Below are 12,086 nucleotides of genomic sequence, written 5' to 3' on the forward strand. Positions count from 1 at the left end.
TGCTTCATTCTACATCAGTTCATGGTAGGTCTTTCCATACTTCTCTGTATTCATAGTATTGTTTCTGATAGCTCAGGAATATTCCATTACATTAACGTATCACAATTTACTTAGCCATTCTAAGTCCTTCAGAATTGTCTTGGATCATTGTATTACTGAGAATGTTGGAGTCATTCACAGTTGATCCTCATACGGTACTACTTTTACTGTGGACAGTGTTCTCCTGGTTCTGCTCATTTTACTTTGTATCAGTTCATGTAAGTCTTCCCAGGTTTTTCTGAAAGCATCCTGCTTGTCTACAAATAATACTTTTTAAAATTTAAAAGAAAAGAAAAAGGAAAAAATCAGCACAGTCAATCAATACAGTTGAAAAAGTCTGGAAATATGTGCCATGTGCAGCACTAGTAGACTCCCCATCTTTGCAGAGGGTTGGGGAGGGAAGGTCTTCTCAGGTCTCTTCATTCAAGTTCTGCTTGATCTTTATAATTTTGCTGCATTCACTTCTGATTTGTTTGAATGTAACTATTTTTTCCATTTCCATTGTTGTTACTTTGAATATTATTTTCTTGCCTCTGCATCAGTTCATATGGCTTTCTCCATACTTCTTTGTGCATCACACACATCATTTCTTACAGCACAGTAACATTCCAAAATGGTTGTGCTAATTCACAGCTCCACCCCCCCACCATGCATTAGTGCACTATCTTCACACAAGCCCTTCAACATAGATTTCCCACCTTTTGTCATTTTTGTCAATTTATTGATTTGCAGTTTTCTTATTAATGATTTGGAACATTCTTTTGTGTGGTTGTTAATAATTTTTGGTTCTTTTGAGAACAGTCTCTATATCCTCAGAAACTGGCTTGGTGCCTGGTCCTGAGGATACAAAGACCAAAAAAAAAAACCCAGTTCTTGCCCTCAAGACTTTTATATTCTAACAGATATCTGAAAGATGATCTATGCACTTATGGGTAGATATTAAGTACAAAGTGATTGTGTTATTTGTTGCTGAAGAAGTCCCCAAGGGGCTCCTGTGACCCCTGAGGTGAGCTTTGGAGAAGGCCTGGGATCCTAAGGATTGGATTTAAGTGTGTTCCTGACCTAGGGGACAAAGGTACTGTAAGAAGGTAGATGGAATGTTGAGTGTGAGATAAGCAAGTGAATCACATTGATTAGGCCAGGGAATACTTGAAGGGGAATAATGTGGCATAAAGCTGGAAAGACTTGTGAAGGGCTTTCAATGCCCAACATAGGAGTCTGTATTTGATTCCAAAGGCAACAGGGAGCTCTCGGATCTTCTTGAGCAAGGGAGTAGCATCTTATATTTAGTCATAAAATTTCAGCAGCTGTGTGGCTTATGGATGTGTGGGAAGGGGAGAGGTTGGAGTCAGGGTGGCCCAATTAGGAGTTCAGGTGAGAGGTGATGAGAGTTTTAAGGAGGACATGAGTGACAAGGGTGGGGTAGTATCAGGAAGCTTTGGCACGAGTTTGGAGATGGGGGATTAGCAGAAGTGAGGATGTGAGAATGACACCAAGGCTCTGAATCCGGGTGACTAGAAGGGTGATGGGCATTTCACAGAAAGGTTAGTAGAGAGGAGATATTGTATGACGATGCATTTATCTTAATCCTTCTTTGGCCTGTACCACCCCATTCTCCAGAGATTTTATGCATGTCAGTAAAATGAGTTAATTGTATGGTCTTTCAGTTCCTTTCTTATTTAGCATTCTGTTTTATTCGAGGATTCTATGAGCTCATACCCTAAGGAGTCAGTTAAAGCCAGATGTCTAGGCAGGCCAGAGAACATATTCCAGGACATCCCAGAGAACAACACCAGAGCTTGGGCAGCACCACAGTTGTATGTATGGGTCTTCATCTGTAACCATTTATTTATCTGACTGCTGGGCATTTGTCTCTGAGTTCAGGAGGAAGTCTTGAAAGTAAGCCCTGGCTCTGAAGAGGGAAAGGACATAGTTGCCAGGATCACTAGGCTGGCCTAGAATGCAGTTGGAAGGACAATAAAAACCCCACTTCCTCAGTGTCCAGATGGGTAAGGCATGAGAGGGGAAGGCCCCTGGAATCACAGGCTTCAGAGCTTGACAGCCATGGTGGGGGCAGCTGGAGGGAGGTGCTTGGTCTTCCGGCTCTTGGTCAGGTGTTCTTGCTTTGGTGCTCTGTTGGCGCTTGGGAGTGGGTTTGACCTTTAAGGTTCTTTTATATCAGGGAAGCCTGGGACATAGTGACCCAAGATTTCTCTTTTAGCCAAAAAAGGGAAAAAAGTTCCCTCCTTTTCATGTTATCTTGGTTCTTTCTTCCGACTCCATTTTTCATCTCTGTGATTCTATGATTCTTCTGGATCCTCTCATTCATTACCCATTTGCATTTGCTTTTTGGACTCCTTCCTCATCTTCAGCTTAGCATGGTAGGGCTATGGGCTCTCCTCTTCATTTTCTCATTAGAGCCTCATTCCTGCCACGGTAGTAATTATTATCCCTGTTGAACAGAATCTTAACTCAGTGGTCACAACTAGGAGACTCTGGTGGAGGCAGCAATGGGCAGTAGACTCACTCTTCTTTTCTTTTTTTTTTTTTTTTTTTAAGCAATCGGGGTTAAGTAACTTGCTCAAGGTTACACGGCCAGTTATTTCTGGGTGTGGTGCTGAGTGTCTGAGCCCGGGATTCGATCTCCAGGTCGTCCCAACACTGGAGCCGGTGCTCTTACTCGCTGAGCCACCTGGCCGCCCCTAAGCAATTGGGGTTAAGTAACTTGCTCAAGGTTACACGGCCAGGTGTTTCTGGGTGGGTGCTAAGTGTCTGAGCCCGGGATTCGATCTCCAGGTCTTCTCAACACTGGAGCCGGTGCTCTTACTTGCTGTGCTACCTGGCCGCCCCTAGACTCACTCTTCTAATGGACTGAAGTAGACACATTTCTAGGAATTTTAGGTTAATGTTAACCCAAGCTATGTATGCTTATCTTCCTGGCAGGCATGGAACACAGAGTATCAGAGCAGGAGAAGACCTTCAGAAGTCAGGGGCAGGAGGGTTCTTGAGATGATTACCTTCAAACCCCTTTCATTTTGCAGAGGCAGAGCTGAGGCTGACTGGGGAAATGAAATGCCCTCAGTCCCTCAAGTCAGAGGCAGAGCCAGAGCGAAAATTGCAGATCCCAAAGCCTGTTGTTTCTCCCACTAGAGTATGCCATCACTCAAGCTTAACTTTCTTAAGGCAGAGAGAAAATGAGCCCTTCCCCATATGCCTGCTTGATAGAATTTTGGCTCTTAAATAAACTACCTCTTCCCGACCTTGTTTCCACAGGCGGCCTTCCTGAGGACTTTCTGAACTCCTTGGAAAAGACCAAGGATGATAAGTTGAAAGTCACTCTCAAGTACCCTCATTACTTTCCTCTCCTAAAGAAGTGTTATGTTCCTGAGACCCGGAGGAAGGTTGAAGAGGCTTTCAACTGTAGATGCAAGGAGGTAAGAAGAGTCATCTTCTCCCTGTGTCCAAGATCTTATTTAACTGCTGGTTATTTGTGGAAGAGCTCCCTTCAGGAGGGCCTGCAGACTCAGACCTTTTGTTCACTCTCTTGCATCTTCACATCCAGTCAAGTCAGCAGAGAATTCTGCCTTCATGACATGTCTCTCTCTGAGCCCTCCTTTCCATTCTCACAGCCGCCACCCTAGTTCAGCCCCTCATTTCCATCAGCCCTTGCAGCATTGTCCTCCTAACTGCCATCCCTGGTTTCTTTGGTCTTCAGTGCATCCTGCACTGGTTACTAGGTTAGCCTTTCTGATGCCCCACTGTGATGAGATCACTCCCCTACTGAGAGCTTCAGTAGCTCTTGGCTACAAGATAAAGTCCAAACTCCTGCTTCTACCTTCCAGCCTTACACTAATCTCCCCCAAGCCACACCAAACACACTGTGTTTCTCTCAGCTCTCATGAATTTTTAGAAGAGGATATTTGTTGTCCCAAATGAATCTCTTAACTGCTAGAATTTCAGGCCGTGTAAAACAGAATGACCCATTCAAACAATATGAGGGAAAAGATATTTTAGCAGACCACCCCTCATCCCTGTCTGAAAAGCTACCGCTCCTCTAATCTATTTCTCTTTTGTAATTTAACCCACGTTTATTAAAATTCTACATACTGGAGCCAGAGCCTAATCTCTAGTAATAAGGAAGGGAAAAAAGGCTTGGCTAAGGTCGGGGTCCTGCCATCTTGGAGCTTATGGTCTCATAGCAGAATAAAGCACATACACAAATGACTAGGAGGTAGAGTAGAAAACGGCAGCTAGGTGGCGCCATAGTGCATAGAGTCCGGGACCTAAAGTCAGGAAGCCTCATCTTCAAATCCGGCCTCAGACACCTACTAGCTGTGTGACCCTGAGCAAGTCACTTAACCCTGTTTGCCTCAGTTTCCTCATGTGTAAAATGAGCTAGAAAAGGAAATGGCAAACTAGTCCAGTATCTCTGCCAAGAAAACCCTTGATGGGGTCACAGAGTCAGGTGTGACTGAAAATGACTGAACAGCAACAGCAGCACAGAGTAGAAAATAGGAGCTGTGCACAAAGGCCTGTGTTTGGATCCTCAGCTAATTTAGTTCTACAAGGTCTCTAGGCTCTCGTCTCCTCCTCCCTTTCTCAAGGCTCGGTAGCCTCTGACCTTCCTCCTCTTCTCAGGTCTTGGCTTCCTTTATATGACGCCAGCAGGCCCTGCTGCTGGTCAGGAGGCCTGGCCATCAGCAGTCCCCCAGTGTGAGCCCAGGATGACTTCACCCCACATGCTCCCTGTTTTCTCCTAGGAGAACTGTGTGATCCTCCAGGAGCTAGTGGACCTCCGGGCTCAGAAGTCCAGCCTGCTAGGCTTTAACACGCATGCCGACTATGTCCTAGAGATGAACATGGCCAAAACAAGTCAGGACGTCGCCACGTTCCTAGGTAACGCCCTCCACCCTCTCACCCAGCCAGGGCTCCCAGCATTCCGAGGAGCTCTGCCCTCGGGGTCTGCCGTACACTGGTGGTGAAACTGGGCAGGTGACATAGTCTCTCCGCTCTGATTACTCAGTCTAGAAAATGGAGACATTGACACTTAACCCACTTATCTTACAGTCAAACTGAGACTGTATGCATGAATGAGACAACATATATAAAAGCTCTGAGAAGTCTGGGGTGTTGGGAAAAGTGCTGGGCACGGAGCTGGGATCCATCCACCGTGGCGTTCCAGCTCCAGCACTTACCAGAGGGATGAGCTTGGGGATGTTTCGCCCCGGGAGGCTTCTGCTTTTTAGCTGAAAAGTTGGCATAGTCAAGTCTAGACCTTAGAGCTATAAAGGATCGTAGAGAGGTCTTCTCGTCCACCTGTCTCATTTTGCATATGAGCTATCTAGGACCTTGAGAGACTGAAGAGTGTGCCTAGGTCATAGCCAGGAAGCAAGGGCCCGCACCCCAGTCTTTGCCGCATTGGGCTCCTTCATCTCATCTGTGCCCCATGATGCTTGCCCAAAGCCACCCCCTGGGACTGTGGTGAGGAGAGTGCTCTGTGAGCCCCACCATCATTAATACCCACTCCCTTAAATGCTGTCTTCCTTGCCAGATGAACTGGCCCAGAAACTGAAGCCTCTTGGGGAAGAAGAGCGAGCCATCATTTTGGAGCTAAAAAAAAAAGAATGTGAGAAGCGGGCCCTGGCTTTCGACAACCAGATCAATGCCTGGGACATGCGCTACTACATGAACCAGGTGGAGGAGACCCGCTATAATGTGGACCAGAACCTGCTGAAGGAGTACTTCCCTATGCAGGTGGTCACCAAGGGCCTTTTGGGCATATACCAAGAGCTCCTGGGACTGACCTTTGAGTTGGAAGAGAATGCCAAGGTGTGGCACGAGGATGTGAAATTGTATTCCGTGAGAGATGTTGACTCAGGCAAAGTGATAGGGAAATTCTACCTGGACCTGTACCCCCGGTGAGTATGAGTGGGGATCTCAGGCTCCCTGAAAGACCCTCAGGACAACTGGACTTGGGATGCCTGGGGAGACGTATCCCTCCACTTGTTGGGGCTCCAGGGAGGGTGTGGTGGCAGGGGGAGTTGGAAATGTGTCTTGTGCTGAAGCCCTGCTGGCCCACTAAGCCTCAGGGAGGCAGAGGAGTATTGTGGGAAGGACCCAGGAGACAGCACATGGGGTCCCAGTTCTGATTCTGTCATGGTGACCTGGAGCACATCCTCAAGATCGTGGAATTAGAAGGACCCTGGGGGTCCCACAGTCCAGCTCCCACCGAAGCCCAAATTCTCCTTTACAACGTCCCTGAAGAGTGACGCTCCACCCTCGTCAGGAAGGCCCTCATTTCCCTAATGAGGCAGGTCTGGTATTGGGGAGGTCTTCCCTCAGTGAACCCAGATTTGCTGCTTTCTAGCTTCCATTCATCACTCCTGATTATGCCTCCTCTGTCCAAGCAGAACAACGAATCCCTTTCCATCTGGCAGCCACCAGCCACTGATGGCAGTGAGGATATTCCCCCTAACGCATCTCCTTTCTTGCTAAGCGTCCCCAGTTCCAGCCACAGTTCTTTGTATGACAGGGTTTGACTCCATCTTGTCTAGCCCCAGAAAGGATGCTAGGGCTGGGGGAAGTTATCATCATGAGGTCATTCTGGTGCTAGGTTCCTTTTAAGGCAGCTTAAGAGGTCACATGAGCCTCCAGGCCAGCCAGATCACATGGTGGCTGGTAGTAAGCTTGTGGTTCACTAAGACTTGTGGGTCTTTTTTTTTCCCAACCTGGATTTCTTATTTAGTTACTTCCCCACTCTGTATGTGTTATTATTATTCAGTCACATTGGATTCTTTCTGACCCCATGGAGCATAATGTCCCAGGATCACAGAGCTAATAAGTGTCAGAGGCCACATTTGAACTCAGGTCTTCCTGATTTCAGGCCCAGCCGTCTGTCCATTGAGCCATCTAGTTGTACAAGGCTTTCTATTTATCCCTTATTGTATTTGGCTCTTCACCCTACTCTGTCCATAGGATTTCTGGTTCTGGGAGTTAGGCACTTTCTTTAGTCCAGTTTACAGGTGATGAAACTGAAGAGTAGAGGGGAACTGACTTGCCCAAGGTCACATAGTGAGAAAGAACTAGAGCCAAGAAGCAGGTCTGTCTGACCCCTAGTTAGCTATTCTCTTCACTATAGTAAGTCGTTTCTCTTTGAGTCATGGGCTGACCAGGTCTTTGAGTCCCCCCCCCCCCGATCCCACAGCCTGGACCTTGACTCATTTCCATCCCTTGTCTATAGGGAAGGGAAGTACGGTCATGCAGCCTGCTTTGGCCTGCAGCCTGGCTGCCTCCTCAAGGACGGCAGCAGGCAGATCTCCATAGCAGCCATGGTGGCCAATTTCACCAAACCTACACCAGACGCCCCGTCCCTGCTGCAGCATGATGAGGTGGAGACGTACTTCCACGAGTTTGGCCACGTGATGCACCAGCTTTGTTCCCAGGTGAGGGTGGCAGCCCACGGCAGTGCCTGGGGGGCAGTGACCAAGAGGACTCAAGTCTCAAGAGTCGGGGTGAAGGGGGTGTGCCTGGGACAGACCTCAAGCCAGAGGTCAAGTGGAGAGGGACTGGCTCTCTAGACCCTGCAGCCACTGACTGCCAGTGTTTGATGAGGCAGAGCCGAGAAGGCCTTGGAAGTATTGTAAGGGATGTAGTGACTGTGACCTTGTGACAGTCGCTCAGATTCTGAGTCTTGAGTTCTCTCTGTCATGGGGCTGTTGTGCCCTTTAGTGAATGACAAAGTGACAAAGACATCAAGCCGCTTGCAGCACAGCCCAGTGCAGATGACATGATAGAGGGCCAGCCTCCCGGTAGCCGCCTCCCCAGAGTCCTCATTGCTCTGCTGCTTAGCTCCCTTGCTCCCCCTCTTCCAACAGACGTAGCTGTCAGCAGGCTGCCACAGGAAGGGAGAGGTTGGCACTCTCCTCAGGGCCTTGGGAAGATGCTGCTCTTATAGTTCAACTCCCCTGCTTTCCTGACTGAGCTAACATCAGAGGAGTAGATGGACACCAGAGGTTCATGTGGGCCCAGGGTCAGTCCCAGTAGGTCAGTCAGGCAGAGGATACAGGCAGAAGGCTTGATATATTGTTGGGGAAACCCCAACCCCTGTCCTGAAGGAAGAAATGAGCTGGGGTTGACAATAGCAGAAGTTATAGGAATTGTGGGGCTGGAGAAGGTAGTGGCAATTCTCACCAGAGGGCAGATGAGCTAGGGACTCTCACATGGCAGATTTTCTCTGGAAGAATCAGCTCCTGGCATGGCAATCTCACCCTGGGATGGGTCTTTCAATAGCCCAGCAGAAATACAGGTGCACCCAATTGTGGCCAGTGGCCCTTGGTCCCACCGTGGTGAGAACAGCCACTTTCCCAATGGCAATGGCCCATGATCCTCCACCTGTGCCCTCCCAGTTGGGCTGCCTACCAGACATGAGCTGGAGGCAGCAGTGGAGACAGGGGAAGGAACCATTTGCCTGCAGCATTGGGGGAGGGGGGGCAGTGAGGTAAGGCTGCAAAAGGAAAAGGGTAAGTAAAAAAGTAATCAGATGTCAGATGGAGAAGGAGAGGAGTCTCTGCTCCAAGTCGGGTTTCCTTACCAAGGTTGGTGTCTGCCCTCCCTTCTCAAGGCCCTTTCTCCCAAGCAGCAGAGAGCAGTGTGACTACCGTCAAGCCAGGGATGGGAGACGTGTCCCTAATGTTGGAGGGCAGGCATTGGACTGATGGGAAACTGTGGTGGATACTCAGTGAAAACCACATTCCCCAGAGCAGGACACTTTCGGCTGGGAGGGCACAGGCAGGGGCAGGGAAGTATCACAGGATCACTAAAAAATCTGCAGGACTCCTCACTGCTTCCCAAGGAAATTTCCAAATCCTTTGCCTTGCATTCAAGGCCCCTCACAATCTCATATGTGCCCTATTATGTACTCTTTGTTCCTCCAATCCAAATGCCACCTCCCCTCCTCTGGAAGGCTGGTGCTAACGACCTCCCCCCTTTGACCTCCTAGGACAGTTTTGTGTATATCTTTCCAATAGAGATTTGTAATACTGTCCATCATAGTTACTCTGAGTGTGTTTCATCTCCCTACCAAATTGTAAGCTCCCTGAGGGCAGGGACAATGTCTTATTGAGCTTGAATTCTACCATATCCCCCAGAACTAAATCAATGTTTTCTGAATGAATGAATGAACTTCAAGGAAGGTGATTTAGAGTTCAACTTCAAGCCCTGCTCCTTGCCTTCTTCCTACGTCATTACATGGGCTGGGGAGGAAGCAATAGCTCAGCTACATTTAGGATTTAGTAAAATATCTTATGAGCCAAGATAAAGATGAAGGCAGTATCCAGGGGCTCACAGCCCCCTGCACTGCATGGACCTCCTGAAATTCTAAGAGAACCTCAGCCCCAGGTTCCAAAGTCAGCACTAGGGACAGTTCCCCCCTCCCATAAGTGTGTGGAGCTAGGTGAAACTAGGATTTTAAATGTTACCAGGCAAAAATAAACAAACAACGAATATTTATTTAGATAGCAAGAAACTGAGGAGCAGCTGTCAGGCTTCTCAGTTAAGAAATAATCAATTGCAGCCTGGCCTAGGGAGCTGGAGAGCCCTGCCTTGGGCTCAGGCCCAGCCTCCCTCAAATTACCACATTATATAGATGGCTTAGAAATATATTATATACATCTATATACTAAAAGATTATACCTAGGATTATACATTTGCAAAAGGAATTCCCAGTGTAGCAATTCCCTCTACCAATGCCGATTAGCATTTGCTCTGCAAATTTATGTTATACATCTGAAGTATTCGTACTTTATCAATAACATGTGCATATTTATCAAATGTGTCCTATGTACAAATTTTAAATGTATATTTGATCTAAGTATGTTAAAATCACAGTAACCATTGGCATAGAGAACCTCTGGTGGATAAAGTCCAACCATGGCAACTTGGCCCTTCTCTTCAACTTTATATCACACAGAACTCAATATATCTGTGCTTTATAAATACATGCATGTAATGTTACCTAGGAGAAATATGTACATTCTATATATTACATATGTATAAGCATATAGTAAATATATATATTCTATAATACATATGTACACATATACATATATGTATACATAATATAGAGACCATAATCTTATGTAAAACATATAATTTACATCTTGAGGTCATTAATACTCAGAATATATCACAAGACCCTAATCATTACTCCTTAGTATGATCTACATCTTTGAAATAGACCTATTAATGTACTTGGTGATTCCCCAGTTTCACTGGGAAATAACCACAAAATATTATTAGTTTCAACTAGTTATATTTCTATTAGTTAAAACTGAAGAAATTCCTAAGTCAAGAAAGGTGGGAGGGGGCAGTGAGTGCCTCAAGAGAAAACATGACTTAGACTCCTACTAGTAAAGTTTTAAGAAAAGTTCCTTTAGATGAAGAGTAAGGAGCACTTTGGTCCTCCTAGTGATACTTTGTAAACCATTCTGATGAATAGTATCATTGAAAATTACATTCATGATTGTCAACCTAGATGTATCACTTAGTACTAATGTCAGTCCCTACTCAAAATTCCATGGCTGCCTCCCTATTACCTCCAGGAGCAAATACAGAATCTTTTGTTTGACTTTTAAGTCTTTCATAACCTGGCCCTTCCCTGCCCCATCAAAGAATATTTATCTTGTGCCATGTTCCCTCAGGGTCCTTGTTCCCATCACAGTGACCAATGTCTTCCCTGTAAACTCCCTGGAGCTAAGGCTTAAGCTCAAAGCAGCTGCTCAGAGGGTGGAACTCTAGTCCCTGAGGCAGGCATTGGAAGACATTATAAAGTCTAGACTTAAAAGGGACATTAGAGACTGTCAAACTAAGCCTTTTTGCTTTTAAATAAGAATCACATCTGATATTTATATAGTGCTTTAAAGTTCACAAGGCAGATCATATGTCTTCTCTTCGAGCCTCAACAATCCTACAACACAAGTATTATACCCATCTGATAGATGAGAAAATTGGGGCTAAGAAGTGTAATGACTGACCTATGGCTGTACAAGAATTATCTGCAATGAGAGAAGAACACAGATCTCTCGTGATCTATTCGCTATTCCATGGGGGGGGGGGGGCAAAGGTGGGCAAGATATAGGGGTCTAGCAGTATCAGATTTTATAGTATGCTACAAAGAAATAGTCATCAGCCTCTCTGGCACAGGTTAAAAAATATAAAGATTGATCCATGGAACATATTAAGCACACAAAACCTAGAAGCAACTGAACAGATTAGCTTAATTTTTGATAAACTCAGGAACTCTCCCTACTGGGTTAAAGACTTGCCATCTGACAAAAAGCTAGCAGAAATTAGGTTTATCCCCAAATCTCAAAACATATACTACAATAAACTATAAATGGATATATGACCTAGATATCAAAGATCATATCATAAATAAAACAGAAGAACAGAAGAGGAGATACCTTTTACAACCATGCACAGGAGGAAAGTTTTTGAGCAAACAAGGAATAGAGAAAATCAAAGGAGATAAGACAATCTGCATTAAATAAAATTGAAAAAGTTTTTCATGGACAAAAGCAAGTAGAAATAGAACAGAGTTGACTTGGAATATATTTCTCTAAAAAATATCTGATACGTAAGTAATATAAAAGATATATAAGTAATTAATAAAGATCTATGAGCACAAAAGCTATTCCCCAATACATAAGTATAGAAAGGCTATGAAAGGGTGGTTTTCAAAATAAGAAAAGTAATTCATCAAAAACCGTATGAAAACAAACTCCAACTGTTATTTAAAGAAATCACTAATACTTAAAGAAATACAAATTAAAACAACTCTTAAGTTCTACTTTACACCCATTAAATTGGCAAACATGGAAAAAAGGAAAATACCGATTGTTGGAGATATCACAAAGTGCCAGCAATAAGACTGGAATTTTCTAAGCTAAGACCTGTTTAGCTAGCTGGCTGAGCCTGAGGCCAGGGAAGGGGACCCTGAGTCAGAACAGAGCCCCACAGGAAGCGAGGTGTCTCCCTTGTCATTCTGTGGT

General features: G+C 45.5%; 2 protein-coding genes across 3 annotated transcripts in view; one reads left to right on the forward strand and one right to left on the reverse strand.

Moving 5' to 3' along the window:
- Positions 1-12,086, reverse strand: part of SGTA (small glutamine rich tetratricopeptide repeat co-chaperone alpha) — a 110,154-nt gene that overhangs the window by 83,904 nt on the left and 14,164 nt on the right. The gene's annotated exons all lie outside the window — the stretch shown is intronic.
- The window catches only part of THOP1 (thimet oligopeptidase 1), a 46,839-nt gene that overhangs the window by 18,461 nt on the left and 16,292 nt on the right, over positions 1-12,086 (forward strand). The window contains 4 exon segments of the mRNA XM_069101972.1: positions 3,313-3,473; positions 4,800-4,935; positions 5,591-5,957; positions 7,280-7,481. Of these exon segments, the coding sequence (XP_068958073.1) occupies positions 3,313-3,473; positions 4,800-4,935; positions 5,591-5,957; positions 7,280-7,481 (866 nt within the window).

The sequence above is a fragment of the Petaurus breviceps genome, unplaced genomic scaffold (genome assembly GCF_028583685.1).
Source record: "Petaurus breviceps papuanus isolate PSGF00001 unplaced genomic scaffold, PetGlider_PUasm1.0 523, whole genome shotgun sequence".
Classification (NCBI taxonomy): Eukaryota; Metazoa; Chordata; class Mammalia; order Diprotodontia; family Petauridae; genus Petaurus; species Petaurus breviceps.